General features: G+C 37.9%; 1 protein-coding gene across 1 annotated transcript in view; it reads left to right on the forward strand.

Annotated features, from left to right (window-relative positions):
• Nucleotides 1-22600, forward strand: part of LOC104354156 (collagen alpha-6(VI) chain) — a 66327-nt gene that overhangs the window by 18767 nt on the left and 24960 nt on the right. The window contains exons 13-29 of the mRNA XM_086468531.1: nucleotides 201-254; nucleotides 1794-1865; nucleotides 1970-1996; nucleotides 2490-2543; nucleotides 3287-3349; nucleotides 3741-3806; nucleotides 5174-5227; nucleotides 6333-6395; nucleotides 6488-6550; nucleotides 11588-11650; nucleotides 13794-13856; nucleotides 14850-14900; nucleotides 16240-16275; nucleotides 18797-18859; nucleotides 19752-19814; nucleotides 21030-21066; nucleotides 21735-21746. Coding sequence (XP_086324657.1) covers nucleotides 201-254; nucleotides 1794-1865; nucleotides 1970-1996; nucleotides 2490-2543; nucleotides 3287-3349; nucleotides 3741-3806; nucleotides 5174-5227; nucleotides 6333-6395; nucleotides 6488-6550; nucleotides 11588-11650; nucleotides 13794-13856; nucleotides 14850-14900; nucleotides 16240-16275; nucleotides 18797-18859; nucleotides 19752-19814; nucleotides 21030-21066; nucleotides 21735-21746 — 904 coding nt within the window. The remainder of the gene's footprint in view (nucleotides 1-200; nucleotides 255-1793; nucleotides 1866-1969; nucleotides 1997-2489; nucleotides 2544-3286; nucleotides 3350-3740; nucleotides 3807-5173; nucleotides 5228-6332; nucleotides 6396-6487; nucleotides 6551-11587; nucleotides 11651-13793; nucleotides 13857-14849; nucleotides 14901-16239; nucleotides 16276-18796; nucleotides 18860-19751; nucleotides 19815-21029; nucleotides 21067-21734; nucleotides 21747-22600) is intronic.

Below are 22600 nucleotides of genomic sequence, written 5' to 3' on the forward strand. Positions count from 1 at the left end.
GGGAAACATTAGGAGAAAAATGATCAGGAAATAAGTTGTTTATTATTCAAGTTTTCAGCAGCGTTTCAAGCCCAGAGTAAGCAGAGGGACAGAATATGCAAAGAACAATATATTGGCCCATTAATTTTTTCCAGAATTCCCCAGTAGTTTCTGAAGGTCAACCAAGTATTATAGCATTACCTCTCATCTTTTAACTTCAGGGATCCAATGGTGCTAAAGGCAACCTAGGATATCTTGGAGATGAAGGAGAATCGGTAAGTTATATCACTTTAAAAACCTGTGTTGGTGAAAACTAAAACATTTGAGCAGGGAAGAAAAAAAGATCATCTAAATTAGCTGCATAGTGAACTTAAAAAGACCTGTTACCTTTCAAGGTAACTCCCTCATATCACTTGAATAAAACAGAGACAAGATCATAAAATTTTCAGTAGTGTTTCTTGGAATATAAGGGACATACATTATAACAACTTGATTAGCTCATGTATGTGGCTGGCTGGGTGCCTACTTAGCAAAGCTATTTGGGAACTTATTTTTATTTCTGTAGAAGATTTCTACAAAAAGCATTTTTTAATTTTACTCTTTTTTTTTTTTATGTTTTCCTAAGTTGTTATCAAAAACTCAAAACAGTTTTCTATGGGGAAACTAAAAGTAAACAAATAGAGAGAAAACCAGTAATTTTCTGTAGAAGGAACTGTTAATAAGCCAGTTCTGGCCAGTCAAGACCAGCTCTTTGATCTAGACGTCTGTTATTAGATGTTTTTGTTTGTATCGAAATTAGATGTGTTTTTTGAAGGCTGTCCAAACCATATCCTCTTGATTTGACCCAGGTGCAATATCTTTTGATGATGGTAGGTTGCTGAAACCAAAACCATGAAAGTGAAAGAGACTGGGAAGCGTACTGCAAGGCTATGATCATCTCTCAGATTGATGGATATGTTTGTTTGCTCCCAAAAGAGCAAACAGTTTACATCTATATAATTTTTGTTTCAAATTTTTAAAAAAACTGATAAATGAGTGGAAACTAAAAGTAACTACAGTGACAGTAAGGAAGTAGCGTAGCAGTGTAATGGATATTAGAGAGGAGCACAGCCCAAGATGTCATCAGGAGGGTGCAGTAACTGTTCTGTTGTGCTGTCAGCCAGTTTGTAACAGTTTGTAGGCATTGCTCTGGTAGACTGCTCACTCAAGGCGAAGTCTTGATGTGTGAAGATGCAGTACTCCAAAAACAGGCCTGCAGATGTGTAATGGCATCATCACATTGTACTTGCTTTACTTTCATCATACTATGCAGAAAGAATTTTTCATGGAAATCCTGTCAGCCAGACTCACAAATATTAGTTCTGCTCTGTGAGATTTCTGTGGTTGTATGTAGTTTCAAATTTAAGATGCTCTAGTATAGAGATACTTTTTTACGGGAGTCAGATTTGTCAAAATGATAGCTGGAGACTTGGGACTGTAAGTGCATTGTGAATGTTAACAGCACAATGCATATGGCTAAAAGGAAATTATAGTAGGGGAGATTAAAAATATTTTAACATTTGCTAGGATACTGCTGATATATGTGATCTTTCATAGGAGGTTGCTGACTTATAAGAATCTTGCAGTTGCACATTTCTCTGTTGTCAAAACCTTTTAATCCCCAGTTAACCAAGGACTTTATTGGGGCTACAGTTCTTGAGAAGACAGCTTGCCAGGACTACAGGACTGGATCTCTCTAACAGATAAATTAGCTGCCAGCTTGTGTATACTTCACATAAATTGAAACAATTGGATTCTTCTTTTCTCTTTTTCAGGGCACAAGAGGACCACCTGGACCACAAGGAAGACAAGGCATCATGGGGTGTCCAGGGGAAAGAGGTTTAAAGGTTAAACAAAAATTTTGAAAATACGGTTTCGTTGTGATTTAGAAAAATCTTTCAATGTTTTTATTACATGTTTTTCTAACTTTTGCCATCTTTTTTCTTTTCAGGGGCTTCGAGGATTTGTTGGAAAACAGGTACAGTATGACTAGACCATCTGAGTTTGTGAATGCAATATTCTTCAGGGCTTTGTCCTGCAGAGATGTCAGTGAGTGTTACGTCAATGTTACATTTTTTTAGGCTGCTTTGCAGATGTCTGCTGCAGTGCCCAGTTTATAGTTGTGCCTAGGGAACATATGAGCATATGAGAAAATAATTCCTGTGTTTAGTTTTTCTTCTTTTTTTTTCTTTTTTTTCTTTTTTTCAGGGCAGGGATGGCGGGGGTTGTTGTTTGTTTGGTTGTTTTTTTATCTCGGTCTATGTTAACCTATTCTTGTTGTAGTTTGTAAATATGCATTACTTATTTACCTGAAAAATTCATTCACATTAGTATTATTTCAGGGTGACGATGGGGAAGATGGGCATGATGGAATTAGAGGAGAAATGGTACGTTTTTTTCTTTCTTTTGTCTTGACCTCAAAGTTACTGGGTGATAAAAAATGAATTAATATACCATATTTTGTCTTTAAGGGGCCTCCTGGGGTTCCTGGGAAGAAAGGAGAAAAGGGTGACATTGGATATCCGGTAACATTTTGTTATCTTTTAGTGGTCAGGGTTTGGATTTAAGAACAATAGTATTGCTATTTCATTAAACTGTTCCCTGTGAGAAATATCTTTAATAAAGTCTGAAGCACAGGGAGTAGACCTTGTACCACAAAGTTATATGCACATTTTTTGTTTGAATTCCTATCAGGAGAGCTACTATAGGACTTCCAGCACCTGAAGAACAACAAACTACTGATGAATAGCCAGTGGGTATTTTTGTAAATAGGGTATATACTCAGAAAATAGTTGCCTGTAGGATATTTCTATTTAAAAAAAGAATTTGAAGAATAATTAGATCTGTACTTTACAGTCTTCTAGGTGGGCATTTTCTCGTATTTATTGAGGGATCAAGTAATTTCTGCATATGACTAATTTTTATTTGGCTAAAGATAGATATGAAGCCTTCTACATCTGTAGTACCCTGGCAGGTTCAAATACGTAAGACAAGAGGTTTTTTTATTGTCTGTGTTTGCCAACGTCAGATCACTTGTTTTTCATAAAGCATGAAGAAGCCTTGTTGCCTTACAGTTAACCTTGCAGTCTGAAACAAGGTGTGACTTAGGACTCCAAATGGAGTTTTTGGGGAGTGGAATTGGGGAAGAAACTATGAGTGAGACGATTTATAAATAAAGGTTGAAAGGTTGGAACTTAGACCTATCTCTTGTCAATTCCTGTATGAAAGTAGTGTTTCAGGATCTTAGTGAGATATGTTCTGTTTTCAGGGAAGTCCAGGGCCAAGAGGACCCCCTGGTGATCATGGTCAGAAGGGCTTTCGAGGAGATCCTGTACGTTTTTTCAAGTGCATCATTGTTTTGTAGATGCAAACCATCATCTTGCATGTACTCAAGACTTTATACATACTCCTCTGTGCATCAGCACAAAACCAGGATGTTCTTCCACTGTGTTCATGTGCTATTGCAATGACTGTAGGATGTCTAATACATAGGCCTTTTATTAACCCTTCATATATGTAAATCTCTCTATTGTTTTTCTAAAGAAGAATGTTTTACAGTTTTTAAGTAGTTAGTACTACCAAATCCTTGATCTGTTCTCTCTAAATGGAACTCCTGATGTTGACAGCAATCATATGCATTGACTAAGAACTGACTTGTTAATTTAACATCTCAAATTTTGTAAGAATAAGCATTCTTACTGGGAGGTGTTTCTTTTTTTCAGGGTGACCCTGGACAAAACAGTGCAATAGCAGGAGCAAGAGGCTTCGCAGGAGAAAGGGGGGAAGAGGTAATTGTTTAGAAATATGTGGAATTTCTGTAAGATGTGTGCTTAGCAGTTGTACAGTTTCCTCCTCCTATCTGCACTATTTTAAATTTATCATTGCCAAGGATATGGGAAGTTATCACTTATCAAATAAGATGCTAACAAAGATCTGAAAGGTCTGAAAATGAATGAGCACCACTGTCAGCATCAAATCCACAAGGCAATGACAAACAGCTGATCTGATTCCAATGTGCGGATCTTTTAAATCTTCCAATTTTAAGAGAAGATGTTATGGTAGCCACTGATTCTCATGGGCTCTGGGACCTGGGAACTCCTCCTTCCTGATCAGTGAAGACACGTCTCTGTCCCAGTCCAACGGATGCTGCTGCTGCTGCTCCTGTTTGCAGTTTTGGCGAGTAGTGAGGTTCAGCCTGTGTTCCAGAGAGATCTATACACAGACAGGGGACACCAGTGCAGTCAGACATACAGACTAGCACAGACAGAGCACTGCCTTTAGCAGCATCCACAGATAACACTGCCAGAACTCATATGAAATGTATTCACAGATAGCAAAGTCCCGTCCCTCCTTTCTGCAGGAGGAACACATGTCCTAAATGCACAACTGTGTCGCAAGCCCAACCATATTCACAGATCCCTTGGATATCAGCATAACTTCTAAATCCATCTAAGATCCATTCCTGGACCACTGGCAAGGGAACTGAATATTCTCCTTTCCTTCTCTTGAAATCATTCGCGGGGGAAGCTCAGCTACCTCCAGGGAAAAGCAACAGCACCACTTGCACTTAGAGTGAACCGAAAACAGATTTTGTCATCTGGACGAGAGACCTGAGAAAATGGTCTCGTGTAAATCCCTCGCTGCTTTCAGGGAGAGTTAAAGGACTGGGTGAGCCTTTTTCCCCAGGATACAACAGTACCAATGCTTGCCTTTTTTGCAATGCTTTCCAACAAGTGTATACCCTCAGATGCGGTCTGTGTCATTATCCTCACTGCAAGGAAGGAATTGAGGCACAGAACAAGGAAGTAACGTGCCCAATATCAAAGAGCAGGCTAGAAGCAGAGCCATGAACCTGCCAACTCTGTAACCCCCAGCCCTGTGCTCTTAACAAAGGCCTGCAGGAATCTTTCTAAGAGCTGTAATGGTATTTGGCAGTTCTTAGATAGTGCTATCAGCCAGGCCCTTTCAGAGATGTGTAACTGGTTGCTTTCAGCAGTCAATGCTATTTACTGAAAGGCTTTGACGGAGAATGTTGGTGTGGGGAAGTCCCACAAGACAGTTTTTGACAGTCTTAAAAATTCAGCATGCAAAAATGGACAAAAGAAAAAATGAGAAATTGCAGTAATGCTAAGGAAATAAAATTTTCTGTACACAGGGTGAGAGAGGACAAAAAGGCTCACATGGCTCATCAGGAGACATAGGCAACCCGGTAAGTTCCTTAAACAAAGGAAGCTTGTACATAGTGAAAATGAAAAGTAGTTCTGAACTTGCTTGGGCTTGATTTAGTTTTCTAGCCTCTGCCTTGCATGCACTTTTGATAACGATATTTAATTTGGTGAGTAGCAATACTCTGACTGTTAAATAGAAATACCATTTCCTAAGCAACACTCAGAATGGCACTGGAGGCCAAAACTGGACTACTGGTTTTGTAAGTATATATTTTTTTTGTAAAAACCCATAAATTTTGCATTTGTTTAACTGTCAGCTGAAAAGTTTTAATGAAGCGGTCACAACAAGCTATCCACTTTTATCAGCATTCAGATAATACTTAACTTGGCCTCACAGCCATTTTTTTTCACCTTGTCTTAGGGAATGTCAGGACGAAGGGGACAACGGGGACCAGATGTAAGAGCTATACTTTTCTTATTTCTGCCTTTTTCCACATAGGACCTTAATCAAGAATTTTGAAAAAGATAATTCAAAGTAGTGGCAATAGATATGTTGGAGAAATATTTTTTTAAATTGATCAGGAGCCTCGTCTGGACTTTTATGTATATGCTTCATCATATTACACTAGAACACCTACAAGAGTATGTTCCAAATATAGCACAGATAAAGCTGCAAATTTTAGGTATTTATAGTTTGCATGTGAGTATTGCTAGATACGTAAATCTTCTTTTCCCATTTGTTTGTATCAATTTTCAGCGTTAGGCCTTTGAAAGCAGAAGGTACTGCTTTTGTTGCTCAGCAAGTCTTTGTGACTACAGTATTAAATGATTTGTAGTGCCTCGCATATTGTCCACACACAAGATTTTATTTCAAGAACATTATCACTGTGCGGTTTCAGGAGTACTGTCTTTGGATTGTTTTTGCTGTGTTGGTTACTAATTCATTCTGGGTCTGCAGTGTTCAATGTGAAATCAGGCTGGTTAGATAGATCCTCTGGAATTTTTCTTGACATCTGTAAATGCAAGAAGGTATGCAGGAAGATGTAAAGAAAAACCCCAGACCTTTAAAATACAATAAATCCCAGCGTGTTACTGTCACATGAGAAAACCTTAACAAGACAAAGATTTGTTGTCATTTAAAAATAGGGCAATCGTGGAGAGCCTGGTCAGAATGGCTTGCCAGGAAAACAAGGATACAAAGGACCTCAGGTAAACATTATTGTTCTTCACAAAAGGAAAAAACCAAGAACACTAATGGTTTGTGTGTGTTAACTGAACTGGTTTGCACACTTTTTTTTTAGGGACAAAAAGGCAGCAGAGGTCGAAAAGGACAGAAAGGGAGTCCAGGACATAAGGGTCTTCCAGTAAGTAATATACTGAAACTATGCCGTGTTGTTTAATTGTAAGACACTGGATGTGTAACCAACTGAGGATTGCAGTCTGAATATTTTTCATTACATTGATTTTTGAAGTTTCTTTTCAGTACATGGTATTGACCAGAAAGGGAGATACATATTGCTAAAATACAACAGCAATTACATTCTCCATAAAACTTAATTGTTACTGTTAAAATATTAGCTTTAGAATAATGCCACCTTCCTAGCTATAGTGAAGAAAAAGGTGATAGCGTAAGGTACTTCTTCTCCGTCAGTATTTTTTCCAAGCAGTGATAAATTCTGCAATTATACCTAGTGCATTATTGTAGTTACCTGTAACAAGCTATGAACAAAGGACTTGACAGTTTTATTACAGTAAGCTAAGACAGAAAAAGAGAAGAAATGTCACAGATTTGGTCATGTGGAAACTATCAAGTATGAATTAATGTTATTAATCTAACAATTATCATAATTTAATTCATAGGAATTCTAGTTCTTTCATTAGCAAAAACCTGGCTTACAGAGGTTTTCTGCCTTTGCTCCTTAGTCTGCTTTCTGGGCATAAATCGTGTTCCAAGTGCTGTAGCACAGGGTTTTTTTTGGTAAGGCTGGCTTTCAAGAGCAGTGGTGGTACGGATGTTTTGATATGCGTTTATTAACCTTTTTATGGTTCATGCTCTGACTTCCTCCAGCCTCCTGTACATTGTCAACCGATCTGTGTTTAACTGTAGTTGAATACTTTAATTTAAAAGCAAAGTAAACAGACTGATTTTCACAATCCAGTGGAATAATTCAGCCAGACAGGCTAAAAGTTGGTGGTTAAACACGTTAAGTAACATATATGAACTAATACCTCTCAAGTGTGTGTTCCTGTGAGCTCTTTTATTGGCTTCCTGGTGACAGGCTTCCCAGTAGAACTCAAATCCTGGGAGAGTCCCTTGCTCACACACTTCTGTCTCTGAAACTATCATTCTCTCCCCTGTCAACTGCCAAACATTTCCCATCTCCCACACAGCCACGTGTTTTCATGAGTTCCCTTCCCTTGTACTTCAGACATTTTTAGGGGGATGTGGAAAAAGGGAAGTATAACTGCTGCCTTTTGTACTGAGCAGGTCAATGGTCATGAAACCATCTCAAAGGCCTGCTTTCTGGACTGATTGCCCTTGCTCTGAACTCACCAGCAGTACTACTGAGTGGAAAGCAGGAGAGGGATGAAGGATGTTACTCTTTGTAGGCATTTTTTCACCCAGCTCATTTGTACAGTGTAGCCCCTGCCCACAGAAAATTTCCACTTTCCTGTAGTGTAGCTGTCTGATACACTAAGGAGTTGATGCTAAGTTCCTACTCATGGCTGCCTTCTCAGATCTCCCTCTGTCCCTCACTTTGCTATTTTCTGTTGTCCTTTCGAAAATGAATACTGGAAGAATTCAAACAGCTTGTTACTTGGCAGTAAAAAAGAATGAAAATACCAGTTGCTGTACCAGGCAGTACAAGCTAAATTGCTTATGTGGCTCCAGTTGTTGGAATGCTAGTCGATTAGTGGATTGTAGGAGATAAGTCTTGTTTCCGTTGTAATGTTGTTCCCTGAGACTTTGGTGTTGAACACATATTACGTATATGAAAGGAAGTGGCCACACTGATGAGAGCAGAAGGCTATCTATCTATCTAATATCTCTTGAGTTTTCTATAAAATTAACGCCTGATTTTTTTAGAACCTCGTCCTGTAGAATTTGAAGCTACATTTTAGTTGGGGACAATCTTGGCAAAGTCATGGTCTCCATAAATCAGATATAATACACTGGTACTGTCGTGCCCTGCCCCGCTTATGTGAGCATCAGCTTTGCAACAGACTATTTTTGAACTGTAAATGTCCTGTTGATCACTCACATATGTCCCCTTTGCTATTCTGGTGCCAAATTCCAAGATTGTCATAGAAAAGAAAAACTGTTTTCACTTGGTTTTTCTGAGAGGTCACTCAACATTCAAGTCTAGATAATATTTTTGTGTGTGTGTGCTTATCTATAAGATGCTGTCTTTTTGGCTTGAGAACAAGACTCTTGAAGCAGTATTTTCTGCAGGCATGGAACGCTTGCTGTTATTTTGGAAAAACATCTTGAATGCTTCATTGATGTGACAGTTAATTTTTTTTTTTTATATGCAGTCTTATTTAAAGATATGTTTCCTAGCAAACAATTTGCTATGGGAACCAACTGCTTGTCTTTATCTTCCTCTGCCAATAGTGAGCTCAGGGGGCTTCAGGACTAATGAAGCACATCTCTGGATTGAATTTCACTTACTTTTGTCGGTTCTGTTCAAAAGGTGTCCAGTTTTCTCACTGTCTTCAGTGTTTTGTGACCAGTCCTAGGCATTTTGATTGAACATGTTGTGTTTATAAATGTGGTGTTCGGTAACCAAAAAGGGAATTGATTTCCTGTCTTACAATTAGCCCTCAAATTGTCATGCTGTGTGAGTTGAGTCACAACCACCAACTAGCGACTGGGAATGATGTCTGACCAATTTTTTTTTTTCCTTGCCCAGTATTTGCAAACCTCTTCTTAAAGAAACCTCATATCAGAATATCTTTATACGACACATTGTGTGTTGACGTATGACATCCAGGACTGCTATTGTGTTCTTAATGGCATCCCTAGGGACTCCTCTCCTCCCCCTAGCAGAACTGCCATTATTCTAGGAAGTGGAGTCACACCCTGTTAGAAAAAGCGTCTGAGATCCAAATAGTTAGTCCTGGGCTGATCAGCAGCAGAGGAAGGACAGGCAGAAGCAGAAAGCCAGGGATAGACTTTCTCAGGAACACAGAGCAGGTCATGGAACCACACTAATAGCAAAAACATAGTCAAATTGCTTAATCCATTAGACTTCGTTTTGTCCCACTTTCTTTCCTGCTGTAATACACCACAAGAAAACTGCCTGTTGTTCTGGCAATATCATTTTTCCCCTGGAATGAATGCCATGTGGTTACGCAGTTCCTTATAGCTACAAAGTTGTTTGTTGTCAATAATACTTCTATTATCTGACCATATCAATTTACTTCTGTTTGGAAAGAAACTATTCAATTTCCTTATACTCTAAAATAGTCTGTGCTAAATACACTGTCATTTGAAACATTTCAGTTGAAAAGACAATCCTGTATTACAGAAAGACTTTTTTTTTTTCTATTTTCATGGCATTATTATCTGGAATGATTCTAGTCTGTGGTCATTTAATCTTTTCACTCAAGTTAAGTGTTCCTGTTTTCATTTCTGTATCACATACTATGTGATATGCTGGTCTGGGCACTGGAGAAAGCGTTGCCCTTTCTGATGTCCCTTCCCCTAACAACCTGGTGATCTGCAAGATACAGAGAATTATTAATATTTCTACTCTGTGTTTTAGAATACAAATATTTAAATTATACCATTCCAGTCCACTGTATTGCTGGGTTTTTGTTGTTGTTGTTGTAAAAGAAATAAAGTTACTGCAGTTCTTTGACAGCTTTATGGATAGTATCCCTAGCTACAGTACTCTCACTGGTGTAAGCCTTACTTAGCACTTTGACAGTCAAATCAATTTCCAGCCCCACTCCACGCATCTGTAAATACTCTGAGAGGTGACAGAGATAGAAATCTCCGTGTATCTGCCCCGTATGGAGAAAGATGTGCTTGTCACTGCATCCACTGTAAAGAGAACAGAGAAGAGTACTTTTCCTCTTCATTACCCTATAATGAGACAGGTTAATTTTAAAAGATGCTTAAGAAATGGAGAGGGCTCTGTCCTCCTGTCTGTGCATTTTCTACATCTGTTAAAAAAAAAAAAAAAGAAAAAAATGCAAGCGCTTCTTTGGAAATACATTAGCTTTGGTCTTTGAGATCTGTTACATACAAAGGTCCGTGGTCACATTCAGTAACAGAAAGTGTCAGTCACTTCTGGAAGCCGGCTGTGAAGGGCTGTGAGAGTAGATCTGCCTTTGCTCTGATGTATCATCCAAGCTCCATACCTGTTGATTTTCTTCAGAAAATCTTTAGAATAGTGTGTCCATTGCTCTTCGGCTACAAATATGAGGTCATGATGCTAACCTGGCTTGCTCAAGCATAGTTCCCATTGCTACTGATGCAGTACAGGCTCTCCTGTAGTAGTGGTCAGTATTTTGCCCTGCAAGTTTTTAGATGGCCATGTTGATGGACAGCTGCTGGCAATTTTGTTAAGATACTTTTGCTAAATATAGAGTATAAGGACAAATACTAGTAATTGTTTGGAACTGACAGAAGAAAAGATTGGCATGATGAAGACTAGAAAAATGTGCTATTCCCAATAAAAGTAATAATGGCCTCTAATTTTTTAAAGCTTCTGCTATTTAAGGGAAGGGAAAGGAAGAAGCAGTGTGCTATTTTACAACTAGGAACCTAAATTTTATTTACTTTGGCTGACTAATCCCTGCCAAATGCTTGGAGGAAAGCATTTATTTGGTGCTATATTGAGTTGGTTATTGTCATTCTGCAGCCAGATATTTCAGAGAGAGGATACTAAAGGATGTGGCAAAGTGTGGTTAAGCGAAACTCTTGTTATATCAAAAATACCTACATTGGATTACAGTCCTGGGGAAAACAAGATCACGTTCTCTGACCCACTTTCAAGACAAATTCTGTCAATATCGTTAATTTTAACTTAGAAGTAGTAGAATAACACATACAGTGTTCTTCTGTTTAGTTTCCTCCTTCTTGGTCATTGTCAACCATGGATTGCAGATGAATCTCGGAATCAAACAGGAAGATTGAAGTGGAGTTAGAAGCTGGTCTTACTGATACATCATTTGGTGTGTTATCTGGAAGATCAACCTTTTTTCTAGAACCTTGAGGGCTCCTTTCTAGGGACGGGCTGTAAGGAGGCATAGGTAGTGGTTATATAGCCTTTAAATTTTATGGCATTAGTCAATTTTTATGAAATGTATGTTCAACCTGAGAAAGGATCTGTGTTTTCTCTGTTTTCTTATTTCACATCACAGTATTTGTCTCCTTTTGTTTATTCCAGAACAAGCCAGGAGCTGTGGGTCCAGCAGGGAATCTTGGAGCTCCTGGGAAAACAGGATTTAAAGTAAGGTTCCCTTAGTTAAATTACTGCATTAATTTTGTTTGTTTAATTCCCTTTCTTCATTTTGTTGATTTAAAAATGACTTGCTTATTCTGTTCTTGGAATCCACATGTGGAACTATGTCCCAGGCAAAGGTCCAGGGGATGTCTGCACGATCAGTCTTTTGATCCGAGTAGTAATTATGTGTGGAAGTTTAAATAGGCTTTATGATGTTTCTTTTTGGATTGCAATTTGTATGGTACTTAAATTCCTTTGGAAAAAAAAAACAAGCAAGCACAGCCAGCACAATATGCATGTTAGTAATGGCTCTGGCCACAGATGCAAGGAGCTGGACTTTCTTTTATTTGAAAAACCTCTTTCTGCCAAAGCGTGTACTAGAAGGTCCAGGGAAGCAGAGTTTTATATGAATTTTAATTAATCTGTTGGACCTTTAGATGTAACTTTTACCCTCTGGATAGTTTGTTAATTCTGTAAATTGATAAGCAATTAGTAAGCACTTTGTAACATTGGTATTATTTGCATAGTAAACTATGTTGCATTGTGTAGTTCTTCCACTAGGACCTAACATTTCATGTTTATTTGAATTGGTCTTCCCCAAAGAAATTGTAAGCTCTGTGCCAGGTTAAACTAGCAATTAGTGTGGGGGAAATCTTCACGTAACCAGAGACTGGAAGAAGGGATTCCAGTAAAAGTATTATAATAGAGTTTCAGTGTTGCCTTTTAAGTCAAACTTTCAGAATCATAATAAATCAACAATCCAGAAGACAAATGCCTGACAAAATTGAGAGTAAAAATCTTTATGATGAAAGTGTAAGAGATTTGAAATGCTTTATTTATGCATTTTAGGATGTGTAGGATATCTCAAAAGTAAACAATCATATTTTCATCGGCACAAATTTAGGTGTCTCAGGATATACACAAAACTTCTTTTGGGTCAGATCACTCAGTCTAGCATTTGCACATCTAAATAAAGGATAAATGCAAAGCAGCTTTTAACATAAAAGTTGGGTTTGAGGTACTTCTTTGCCTGCAATCCTGAGGCTGCTAATCTGATTTTATAAATCATAAGAAAGTCGCTTGAAGGTAATATGTTGTTATGCCTTCTTTCAGATTAGTCAAATTCCTTCATATTTGTGCATGAGTGTATGGGGTTTGTCAACTGGTATAGTCAGGTAGTTATTCCACAGAATGAAGGAAATTCTTCCATGCCTTTTGAAATTGGATTGTGAGACTGTAAGCTGACTTTTTGGAGCCAGTGATTCTACACCTTCAGTAATATCTCATCCTTTAATAGAGGCTGTTTGACCTGACACTAGAAATGTTTTATTCTTTGGTTCGGAAATAATATATTCTTTGAAAAATCTAGTTGTTTGCTTTTTGTGATTTAACCCCAGCCAGCAACTGAGCAACACACAGCCTCTTGCTTCTTCCTCCCCCCTCCCAGTGGGATGGGGATGAGAATTGGAAGAAAAAAAAAAAGTAAAACATGTGGGTTGAGATAAGGGCACTTTAATAACTAAACTAAACTAAAATATAATAATAATAATTGTAATGAAAAATAATAGAACAAAAAGAAAGGGAAATAAAACCCAGGAAAAGACAAGAGATTCACAATGCAATTGCTCAGCACCCACTTGACCCATGCCTGAGCAGTGATTGGCCCCTCCTGGCCAACTCCCCCCAGTTTATACACTGGGCATGGTGTCCTATGGTACAGAATATCCCTTCGGCTAGTTTGAGCCAGCTCTTCTGGCCATGCTTCCTCCCAGCTTCTTGTGTGTCTGCTTGCTGACAGAGCACGGGAAACTGAAGAATCCTGAACTTGGGATAAGCACTACTTAGCAACAACTAAAACGTCAGTGTGTTGTCAACATTATTCTCACACTAAATCCAAAACACAGCACTGTACCAGCTACTAGGAAGAAAATTAACTCTATCCCAGCTGAAACCAGGACAATGCCCATATTACGAAAATCTTTGTTTCAGTCTGTATTTAGGGAGTTGAAGAAGGACCTTCAATACAATATTTCAGATTTCCTTTGCAAAATCTTATTTTGAAATTCACGGTATCCCTTTAACCAAGCATGACTCAAATGAGGATGGGAATGGAGGATGGGAATGGTTTACTTAATTGTTTTTTTAATAGGGAAATGCTGGTGATCAAGGACCAAAAGGAGAAAGAGGTCCGTATGGTTCACGTGGAAGGCAGGTTTGTACTTTTATTTACATCCTTATGCTGCTTATTTTGGCTACACCAGACCTAAAGCAGGAGACCTGTACTCTCATAAAAGACATGTAACTCAAGAATTCTAGTTTGGTCAATTAAGACATGATAGTAATTGTAATAACAGAGAGAATATAGATTTTTTTTCTTTCAGAATAACTGAGGGAATATAAATATTGAACTAATTTTTGCTGTGAGTCTCCTAACAGTTATATTACAATTATTCTGAATGAATACAGGTGTGAATTACAAGTGCAGATATGACCCCAAACCTTTGGTACATTCTACTGTAATATTGCAGTATTTCTATTAATAGTGTTGGGAAGAAATATCATTTGCATTAGTAAATAGAGAATGATCAGGTGCTTCAGGTTTTGAGTTTGAAAATTTCTGTCTCTGATATTATGGAATATTGTTCTGATTGTGAAGAGAGCATAAACAAGAGTTTGATCAGTTTCTAGTAGTAGTATAAAAATGCAGTTTCCGTTGAGGCTAGGTTTTCTAAAGATTTGCTTTGAGGTGTGGTTAGAGACAGAGCAGTAGTATTTTCAGAGTAATCAATGATTGCAGGAGGATTTCTTCGTGTGGACTTGCCTTTCTCCTCTGTGTATAATACCTTCCCTTCTGTTAGACTGGGTTAGCTTTGGAGACAATGTTGTACGTATACCATGCCTCCTGTCTTTGCGGTCAAGCCAGGACCAACTTCTACCTTTGTGTTCACTTTTAAGATTTACTTCCCATGGACTGCAGAGATTTTCCTTCTCTTTGGACGGTTCAGGGGCACAGTGTGCATATGTATGATGTGAAATGGAGTAGAAGTCATCTTGCTGCTCCTCAAAGTGTTGCAGTTCCTTACATCAGACTTCCTAAGATTCTATACTCCAAGGCATTTGAATTGACACCTGGTCAGTAAAATAAGGTGCAGATAGACGCAAGAGTACAAATGCAAATACTTACATGAAAATGGTCTGTTTACAGGGAGAAGATGGTGCATTGGTATATGGCCTACCTGGAGAAAAAGGAGTAAAGGTAAAACTGAAAGAGGAATCGTAAGGAAATTGTTATTTTCTCCATTATTTTAGAAGTATTTAGAACAAGAGGCTAAGCAGGGGAAAATGCAACCAACAGGCACCACTTATAGCTACTTGAACTTCATCCCAAGGCATATGGAATAGAACTCTAACCTATACAATACTGCTTTTATTTCTAATTATCACTCTTTCTGACTAATTCACTAGCTGTGCTGTGTGAGCCCATACCTGAGACCAGATAATGAATTGCTAAAATCAGTGTGGTTCACACTGGGTTTTGCAACCTTAACCTTAGACTGTAAGGTCCCTGTGACCAAGACCCATCATTTGTCAATTAAGTTAGTTCATATTGTGACCCTGGAATATATTTCTGGTAGTGGCTGTAGGATGCAGGAGTCTTCTGTAAATTTTTAGATAAATCTTGACACTTTCAAGAGCAGGATTACATAACAAACCACATAGCAAGTGCCCTTCTAGTTTTACGTTCCCACAATTTATAAGAGCTGGTGGCTGCAAAAATGTCTTTTATCCAGAATATGTTGAAAGGAGCCATTAAGCTCCTTCGTGCAAACAACTGAAACGCAAGTAATGCTATTCAAAAAAGTCATTAGCAAGGTCCTGGTGAGAAGTGAGCAGTGTGGTCTTGGTGGTTTCCTTGGGAAGAGCCAGAGACTGTTGGCAATTGTTGGTGAAATTGTGAGCAAGGAATGTGCAGGAAGGAGAAGATGAACTGGAGATGCTCATCCCACACGCTGACAGAAGCATTATTGGCTTGGTCCTGAGAAATACTGGAGAGAGATTTTGGATCTCGAAATGAGCTAAATGACCCATGAGCCTGTCCCTTGAATTCAAAAAAGTAAGGGTTGTTATCATCTTATTTAAATATTGCTTGTATGGCACATTGTGTCTCTACAAGACAATGTCTCCTGGCCAACACCAAGCTCTTGCTAGTATGCTTTTTGGAAATGAAAATACAGCTTGGTATATCATCACCTACAAATACCAGCTTCTGCCCTGCATTTGATTTACTAGAAATATACCTTGATAATTTGCATGTGCTAAGATTGGTCCCCTCAACTGTCAGTGTAATGGTAATTTCACTCTTTGTTCATGACTGGGACAAGCTAAAGCTATAAGTAGATCCTCATTGGCAGTATTTTTAATATATATGTGTGTCTGTCTCTCCATATATTTACATATGCAGCATATATATTATACATATAATGTAAGTATTCATACATATACATACAAAATAGCAGATTACTTTCAAATGCCAGTTAAAAAACAATACTGGGATAACACTGTGAATTTAATTATCTCTACTTTCTATGTTATAGGGAAATAAAGGATTTCCTGGAGATTTTGGACAAAAGGTATGTGTTGGGTTTTTACCTCAACAATTCTCTGGCTTTCATATATGTTAGTTTAAATAATCTGTTCTTTACTGCATTGTGGTTATACAGGTGTAACACATCTGTAGCTGATAGAATTATGCCATTCCAAAAAACGGCAGATACTATTGCCAATTTTTCTTTTTAAAAATAAGAATGTTTTTTGTAGATAACTTTTAATACAGTCAGTGAATTTTCCTGGCATTTTGCAAAAAGAAGTAGGAATCAGTTTTGTTAAAGGAGGAGGAGGGGTAACTTGTACGAGTGGTAAACGACTGAAAGCTTTTATCTGCCATTCTCCTCTCTCCAGCCAATGAGCACTAAATAAAAACGGAGCAGGTGTTTTGCTGGGAAGAACAATCTGATACTGGCTGCTATAAAATGAAACAACTTTCACAAAGACATGGAAGGGGAAGGCCCAAGTGTCCCAAATGAGCCCTAACTTTGAGGGAAACAGCCTATAGTGAAATGGGTTTTGGAAAGCCCATCTATTTTTTGCCTTTGTCCCTCTTATATTTTACTCAGTAAAGTCGCTTCGTGTGCAGTCTTTTCAGCAAGGTTTGAATTTAGTGCCTCACTTTAATTGTTTAAACAAAGACAGTGTTTGTAGGCAGAAGCTTCTTCTGACCTCCAAGGATGCAGCGGCTGCCACACGAGTGGGACTAGCAGTGATTTTTCCTAGTCCCAAAGCTTCAGACCAACTTACTTATAGACAGGAACTTTGGGAACACATCTTCTGCCTTCCCTACACTAAAAGTAGGTGCGTATAGGAGGTCTCGCTCTGCTGCATTGTATGGTCATGTCAGAATGAATTCATTCAGGCTAACTCTGTGCTACTGATACTTGGACAGGGGAGAAAAAAGAATTTTGGAGAGAAATAAATTGGAAATTCATCAGCAGAAGTCCTGACCTTTCTTTACTTTCAAGTGCCTAAACTTTGCAAGTCCATCAGTCTGTTGACATCATGTTTTATATGGCAAGAGTTTAAAAAGGGGAACTAAAACACAGAAATAACAATTTTCTGAACATTCAAAAAAATAGTTGGTGATTTATAAAGTAAGATAACAAGCTATCCTGTTCTGTGTTTCTATGTGTTTCTAAATCCAGCTAATTCATTCTGGCAGTCTTTATTTAATAAGATTGTGTTTGATATATGCCACCCATTAATATCCCTATGGACTTGTTAGGAATTTAAGTTTCTTGTATTGAAATGCCAAAATACATTTAGCTGGGGAAAAAAATCTTTTCTGTCTTCACTGTTTGGCAAAACAAAAGTGGTGTTTGTAGAAGTTGTTGATAGGACCTGTTTTCCTAATAGGAAATCCATGATTGCTCAAAAAATTACAAGTGGAGGATTTCCTTCAGTTAATTTATTAATACGATGACAACTGAATCAACAAATTTCTATCCCATGGATGCGGAAGGCTTCTTTTGGTTTTGCTTTTTGTTTGTTTCGTTGGGGTTTTGGTTTTGTTTTGAGGTTGTTTTGGTTTTTTTTTTGTCCAAACTCAGGATCACAAATATAAAAATCAGACTTTCCAGGAAAACAATGAGCCTTTTTTTCAGGCTGAATTTGAAATATAGAGCCTCAACCAGTTCTAAAAACAAATGCTGGATGATCAGATTGCATAAATAGGACTGAGCTGTGAAATTGGTATTATACATTAGGCTTCAGCTAATAAGGCTGCTTAATATCTATACTCTCTTGTGGATGCAGAGCTATGGCCATAGCAAAAGCAGAGTCGTTCTGCTGAACATCATGGCTCGGAGGTGAGGTGGGCAAGTTGAGTGCATGATCTTTGACCCAAACCTTCCAGGTAAATGGGCATTTGTGTATGGAGTAAAGAAGATAAGGGGTCCCTCATGTTCTGACAGTTTGCTGACTGATATACATTCCTCCATATATGTAGAAAATCTGACAGGGGCTTGTTCTTGTTGATATCACTAGACATTTTCAATGTCCTGTGCACAGAAATTGCCTGTTAATATTTTCTCAAATATTTTTACTTACAGAGTAATAAGGGAGTGATTAGAAGTTTTGTTAAATAAAATGAGCTGCCAGCTCTTCACTCATGGGAAACCAGTGTCTGCTTTAGTAAACAAGTAGATAAATCACATTTTGGAAGCAGCACACTTCTGCCGTAGAAGGTATTATTTGGAGAGAACACACTGCAGTCAATAGTATGGTTTTGGCAGATTAGAGGGTGAAGTGCTTTCACTTGTGTGAAACAAGATGTTGCGTGTCTTTGCTTATCTTATGATGCTGCATCAAAGTAACAGCTGCATCTCATTTTCTTTTTCCCTAGTAAAAAATCATTGGCTAGTCATTGTGTAGGTTTGGTTTGGGTTTTTTACATGAACCCGTGACTAAATTTTTGTATGCAGTCTTTCATATCCCTGTGTTTCAGTTGGAAAATGCTGTCATAATTTCTTGAGAAGTTTGTGTTTTTATCAGACGAGCCTGTTTCCACATTTTAATTACTTTTTTTTTCCAATGAACTAGGGTGAAGCTGGGGACAAGGGTTTTGCAGGGGAAGATGGACTAAAAGGATATAGAGGCAGAATGGCAAGTACCTTATCATGGTTGGGTTTTAATGGATTTTTTTTTTTTGGTAGGCTCCTCCTTGATGTGCTGATTGCATACTTGCATTAATTTTTAGGTGTTATGTCTGTCATTTTCAAAGGCTGCTAATGCTGGCCATGCCCTCTCCCTGCGTACAACACACTAAACAGAAGCAATGACCACTTCTGAATGTCTTACCTGCTGTTCCAGTTCACTATGTTTTTGTGCCTTTTAGATAAAAAAACTGCTGTAGAAGAAATTTGCTGGTTTAAGAGCAGTGTGATGATCCCATTTATTCCCCGTTAACTTCTTCATCCTGATTTTTCTGGCTTCTTGTGTGTTTCTTTCTTCCTTTTTTCCCCAAGCTTTTCCATGGCTGAATATTAACTTCAGATCTCCTTTGCTGTGACAGGGGGCTGGCTCCTCTCTACAGAAAGGAGAGCTGGTAGCTGTGGGTGGTAACAAACCAGGAAGAGTTCAGTCCTGCTGAACTGTTTTTACTTAGCACTGCTTTTCCAAAAAAGCCAGAAATTGAACAAGACTCTTGCCACTAAAAGCAAAGATATGCGTGTGCTAATTTTATTTTGAGGATTGTATTTCTACATTGGCTTTGACCATATTGGATGAATAATACACTTAAAAATTAACTGAATACTAGAAGAAAATTGGTGCTTTGATGCTATCTAGGTTGTTCATCTCTTAAAAGTGAAAATTATGTCAGACCTGATGCTCTTCTTTCTTACTTCTCATTTACACTTAAGTCAATGGAGCTTAAACATGTAGCAAATAAAGGAAGAAGGAAGGAAATCTGTTGATTTCCAATAGAAAATGTAAATTTTATGTCACCTGTGTATGTTCTTTGAATACCATATAGGTAACGTGTTACTATTCATAGGGTATTCCAGGGCCTGCTGGTCTGGAAGGCAGTCCAGGAGACAGAGGACCTCCAGGACGCAGGGTAAGACCTAGACACCATAAATTTTGCCAGTACTGGAAAATATGTTCGTTCTTTTTAATTTTGGAGGGAAACTAAGGAATAAAACAAAATATTTTCTTCCTGTTATGGTGGTCTGGAGTAGTAATATATGGAGTGTTCTGATACTTCTAATGACTGCCATTGATCTGTTATGCATATATTGTAAATTGCATTGTTTTATTAGACTGTGAACTTCAACATTTTATTAAAGAAGAAAGATTGTGAATTCATCTGTATGTAAGGGCAAATCAGCAGTTTCTGAACATAAAAGTCTAATTGTGTACCTATAAATGTGATTTATACAAGTCAGCATCTAAATGCCTAGCTTGTGCATGTTTGAAAAGTGTAGCTGACAGATGCTTTGAGCCTCTCCTTTTAACTAATGCAAAGGACAATGCTTACTGTATTTTTTGGCTGTCAGTAGTGCAGTAAGTTTTGCAATTATGTGTTTCTAACAAACCCTTTAGAAGTACCATTGTGGGAGTTCACTGATGAGTATCTTAACTCTCAAGTGAAAGAGACTTAATTTAGAAATATTTATTTCCTCTTTGACTTTCAGCTTTGAAAATTCAACATGGTGTAAAGGAGAGATTGAGTTCAACTTTCTCTCATTAATTGTTACCCCCACAAAGAAATCTGCAGTTCATGCTAAGCTGATAGTTTCCCTGTACATCTTTGTCAGATATGAAATGATACTCAGTGAATGTCTTATAACTTCAAAATAGGATCATAGCTGAAATTAGTTGCAACAGCCATGTACAAAAATTCCTTAAAGTACTAGAGGTCTGCCCTTGCAAACAAAAATACCGATCTTTTCTTACCCTTACTGAAATAAAAATGTATACAGGTAACACGTAATGGAATCTTCGGTTCTACTGTAGACTTTCAATATCCCCAAATCACAGTAGATGTTAAATAAAATATATAAAAATGTGTAATGCAATCAGCCCTTGGCTTTTGTTGTTTTCCCCCCCCCCCGTGATTAGTAAAGTATCTGAGCAATTAGATGAGATGAAGATAGCATTACTGTAATCTGTCTTTTTTTTTTTTTTTTTTTTTTTTAGGGGAGTAAAGGACTGAATGGAAAAGCGTCATTTTCTGTATGTATCTCTAGCACACTCCGTGTTACAAACACACACAATGCACTGTCTCATTGGGTAGTCATGTGCTCATGCCTTTTTTTGTTCTTCTCCACAGCCTTGTGAACTCATTGACTACGTCCGCAAACACAGCTGTAAGCATTAAATCTTGCTTTGATATTGTAAGCCCAAGTATCACCACTTGTTTTCTTCCCTGTCTTACTAATATCACATTAGTTCTGTGTTTGGCGTGCCTGTGAATTTATGGTCTTAGCAGGCAGGTGCTTAAAAAATTAAGTTAGGGCTCAGAATGCAGAATATTTTTTTGGGGCTGTTTAGAATAATTTCTTTTGCCAAAGTTACTGTAACATAATTTCTTAGAAATGTGAAGTGTCTTGCTATCCAGTGGTTCCAGGTACTATGAAGTAAATTTGCATTATTTTTTCCTAGCCTATCCTAATTCCTTAGAGTGACTGTGACAAATAGTGGGAGTTCCTACAACTAGTGGTATATTTATATCTCTAACCACTGGTAGAAACCCATCAATGAAAATATTTGTTCTAGAGCAAGGTCAGGTCCTGCTTGTTCTTTTATGCCATTCCCCAGTAAAACCAAAGGGAGTTTTGCAAGCATACATAGCAGTGGAAGACAATTATTCATTCGTCCTAAGTCACTGCAGTCACTAAAGTCACTAAAGTCTTAAAATCTGCAGAACTAGAGAAACTAAATTCAGTGTATGTTCCACCAGTGATTTCAGCTTTTATTTTAAAAACTCTTCTGATGCAAAATTTTTCAATTAAACTTTATTTTTCTCTTTCTTTAGCTTGCTGGGATGGTGAGTACTGCTTACTCTTATGTTATTGTTACTAGACAGGAAGAATGGTGGTGTTAATTTGTCAAACTGACCTAGCAAAGGTCTCATAAGTGAACTACTTTGCCTTTGTAGTATTAGGCTCCACTCAACCAAACATTCAGAGTCCTGTGTTCCCTTCACAGGAGTTAAATCCTATGTTGAGAGCCAGGTGTTTGCTGAACTGGAGCTTTAGTTTGTTAATCCATGTGTAGGATGGCGTATATCCCCTTTTAATTTAGCTACCTAAAATACAAGTGTTTAGTCACCAGATGCTTCCTCTGCAGTTTGTCTCTCTCCACTAATGACCCAGTGAGACTAAACATGTCAATATTCATAGCTGTGGTAGGTGTTCTTAATTGAAACCATTAGATATTATTTGGCCACTACTAGAGCAGTTTCAAATATCACATCTTTGTGATTGGCTATACTGAGCCTGAGCAAACTAGGGCTTCATAGTTTCTATACGCTCTAAGGTATACGCACTGTAACACAGACATTTCTCCTACTATGCATACACGCTCTTGCCAACTAGATAGTTTCTACTCCCATTCTGTAGGTAGAGCAGCATGGCAAAGAAATGCTAAGCCTAGGAAATCTGTGGAGAGCAGAATGTTAAAATCTCTAAAGTCCTAGAACAGGTCTGCTGAGCCATCTAGCACATCTGCTTCCTTTTTCCTCCAAAAAGAAATGTTATTTACTTGTCTTTTACTTACATACTTACCTTCTATTTTTTTGACATTTTCAGGATTATCCTATCCCCTTACCTTTCTGTTCTGTGTAACTCCTCAAAAGCTCAGATTTGCTTACTTGTGATAAATTTATCCTGGATATGCTTC

Source organism: Leptosomus discolor, chromosome 7 (genome assembly GCF_034619465.1).
Source record: "Leptosomus discolor isolate bLepDis1 chromosome 7, bLepDis1.hap2, whole genome shotgun sequence".
In the NCBI taxonomy this organism is placed as follows: Eukaryota; Metazoa; Chordata; class Aves; order Leptosomiformes; family Leptosomidae; genus Leptosomus; species Leptosomus discolor.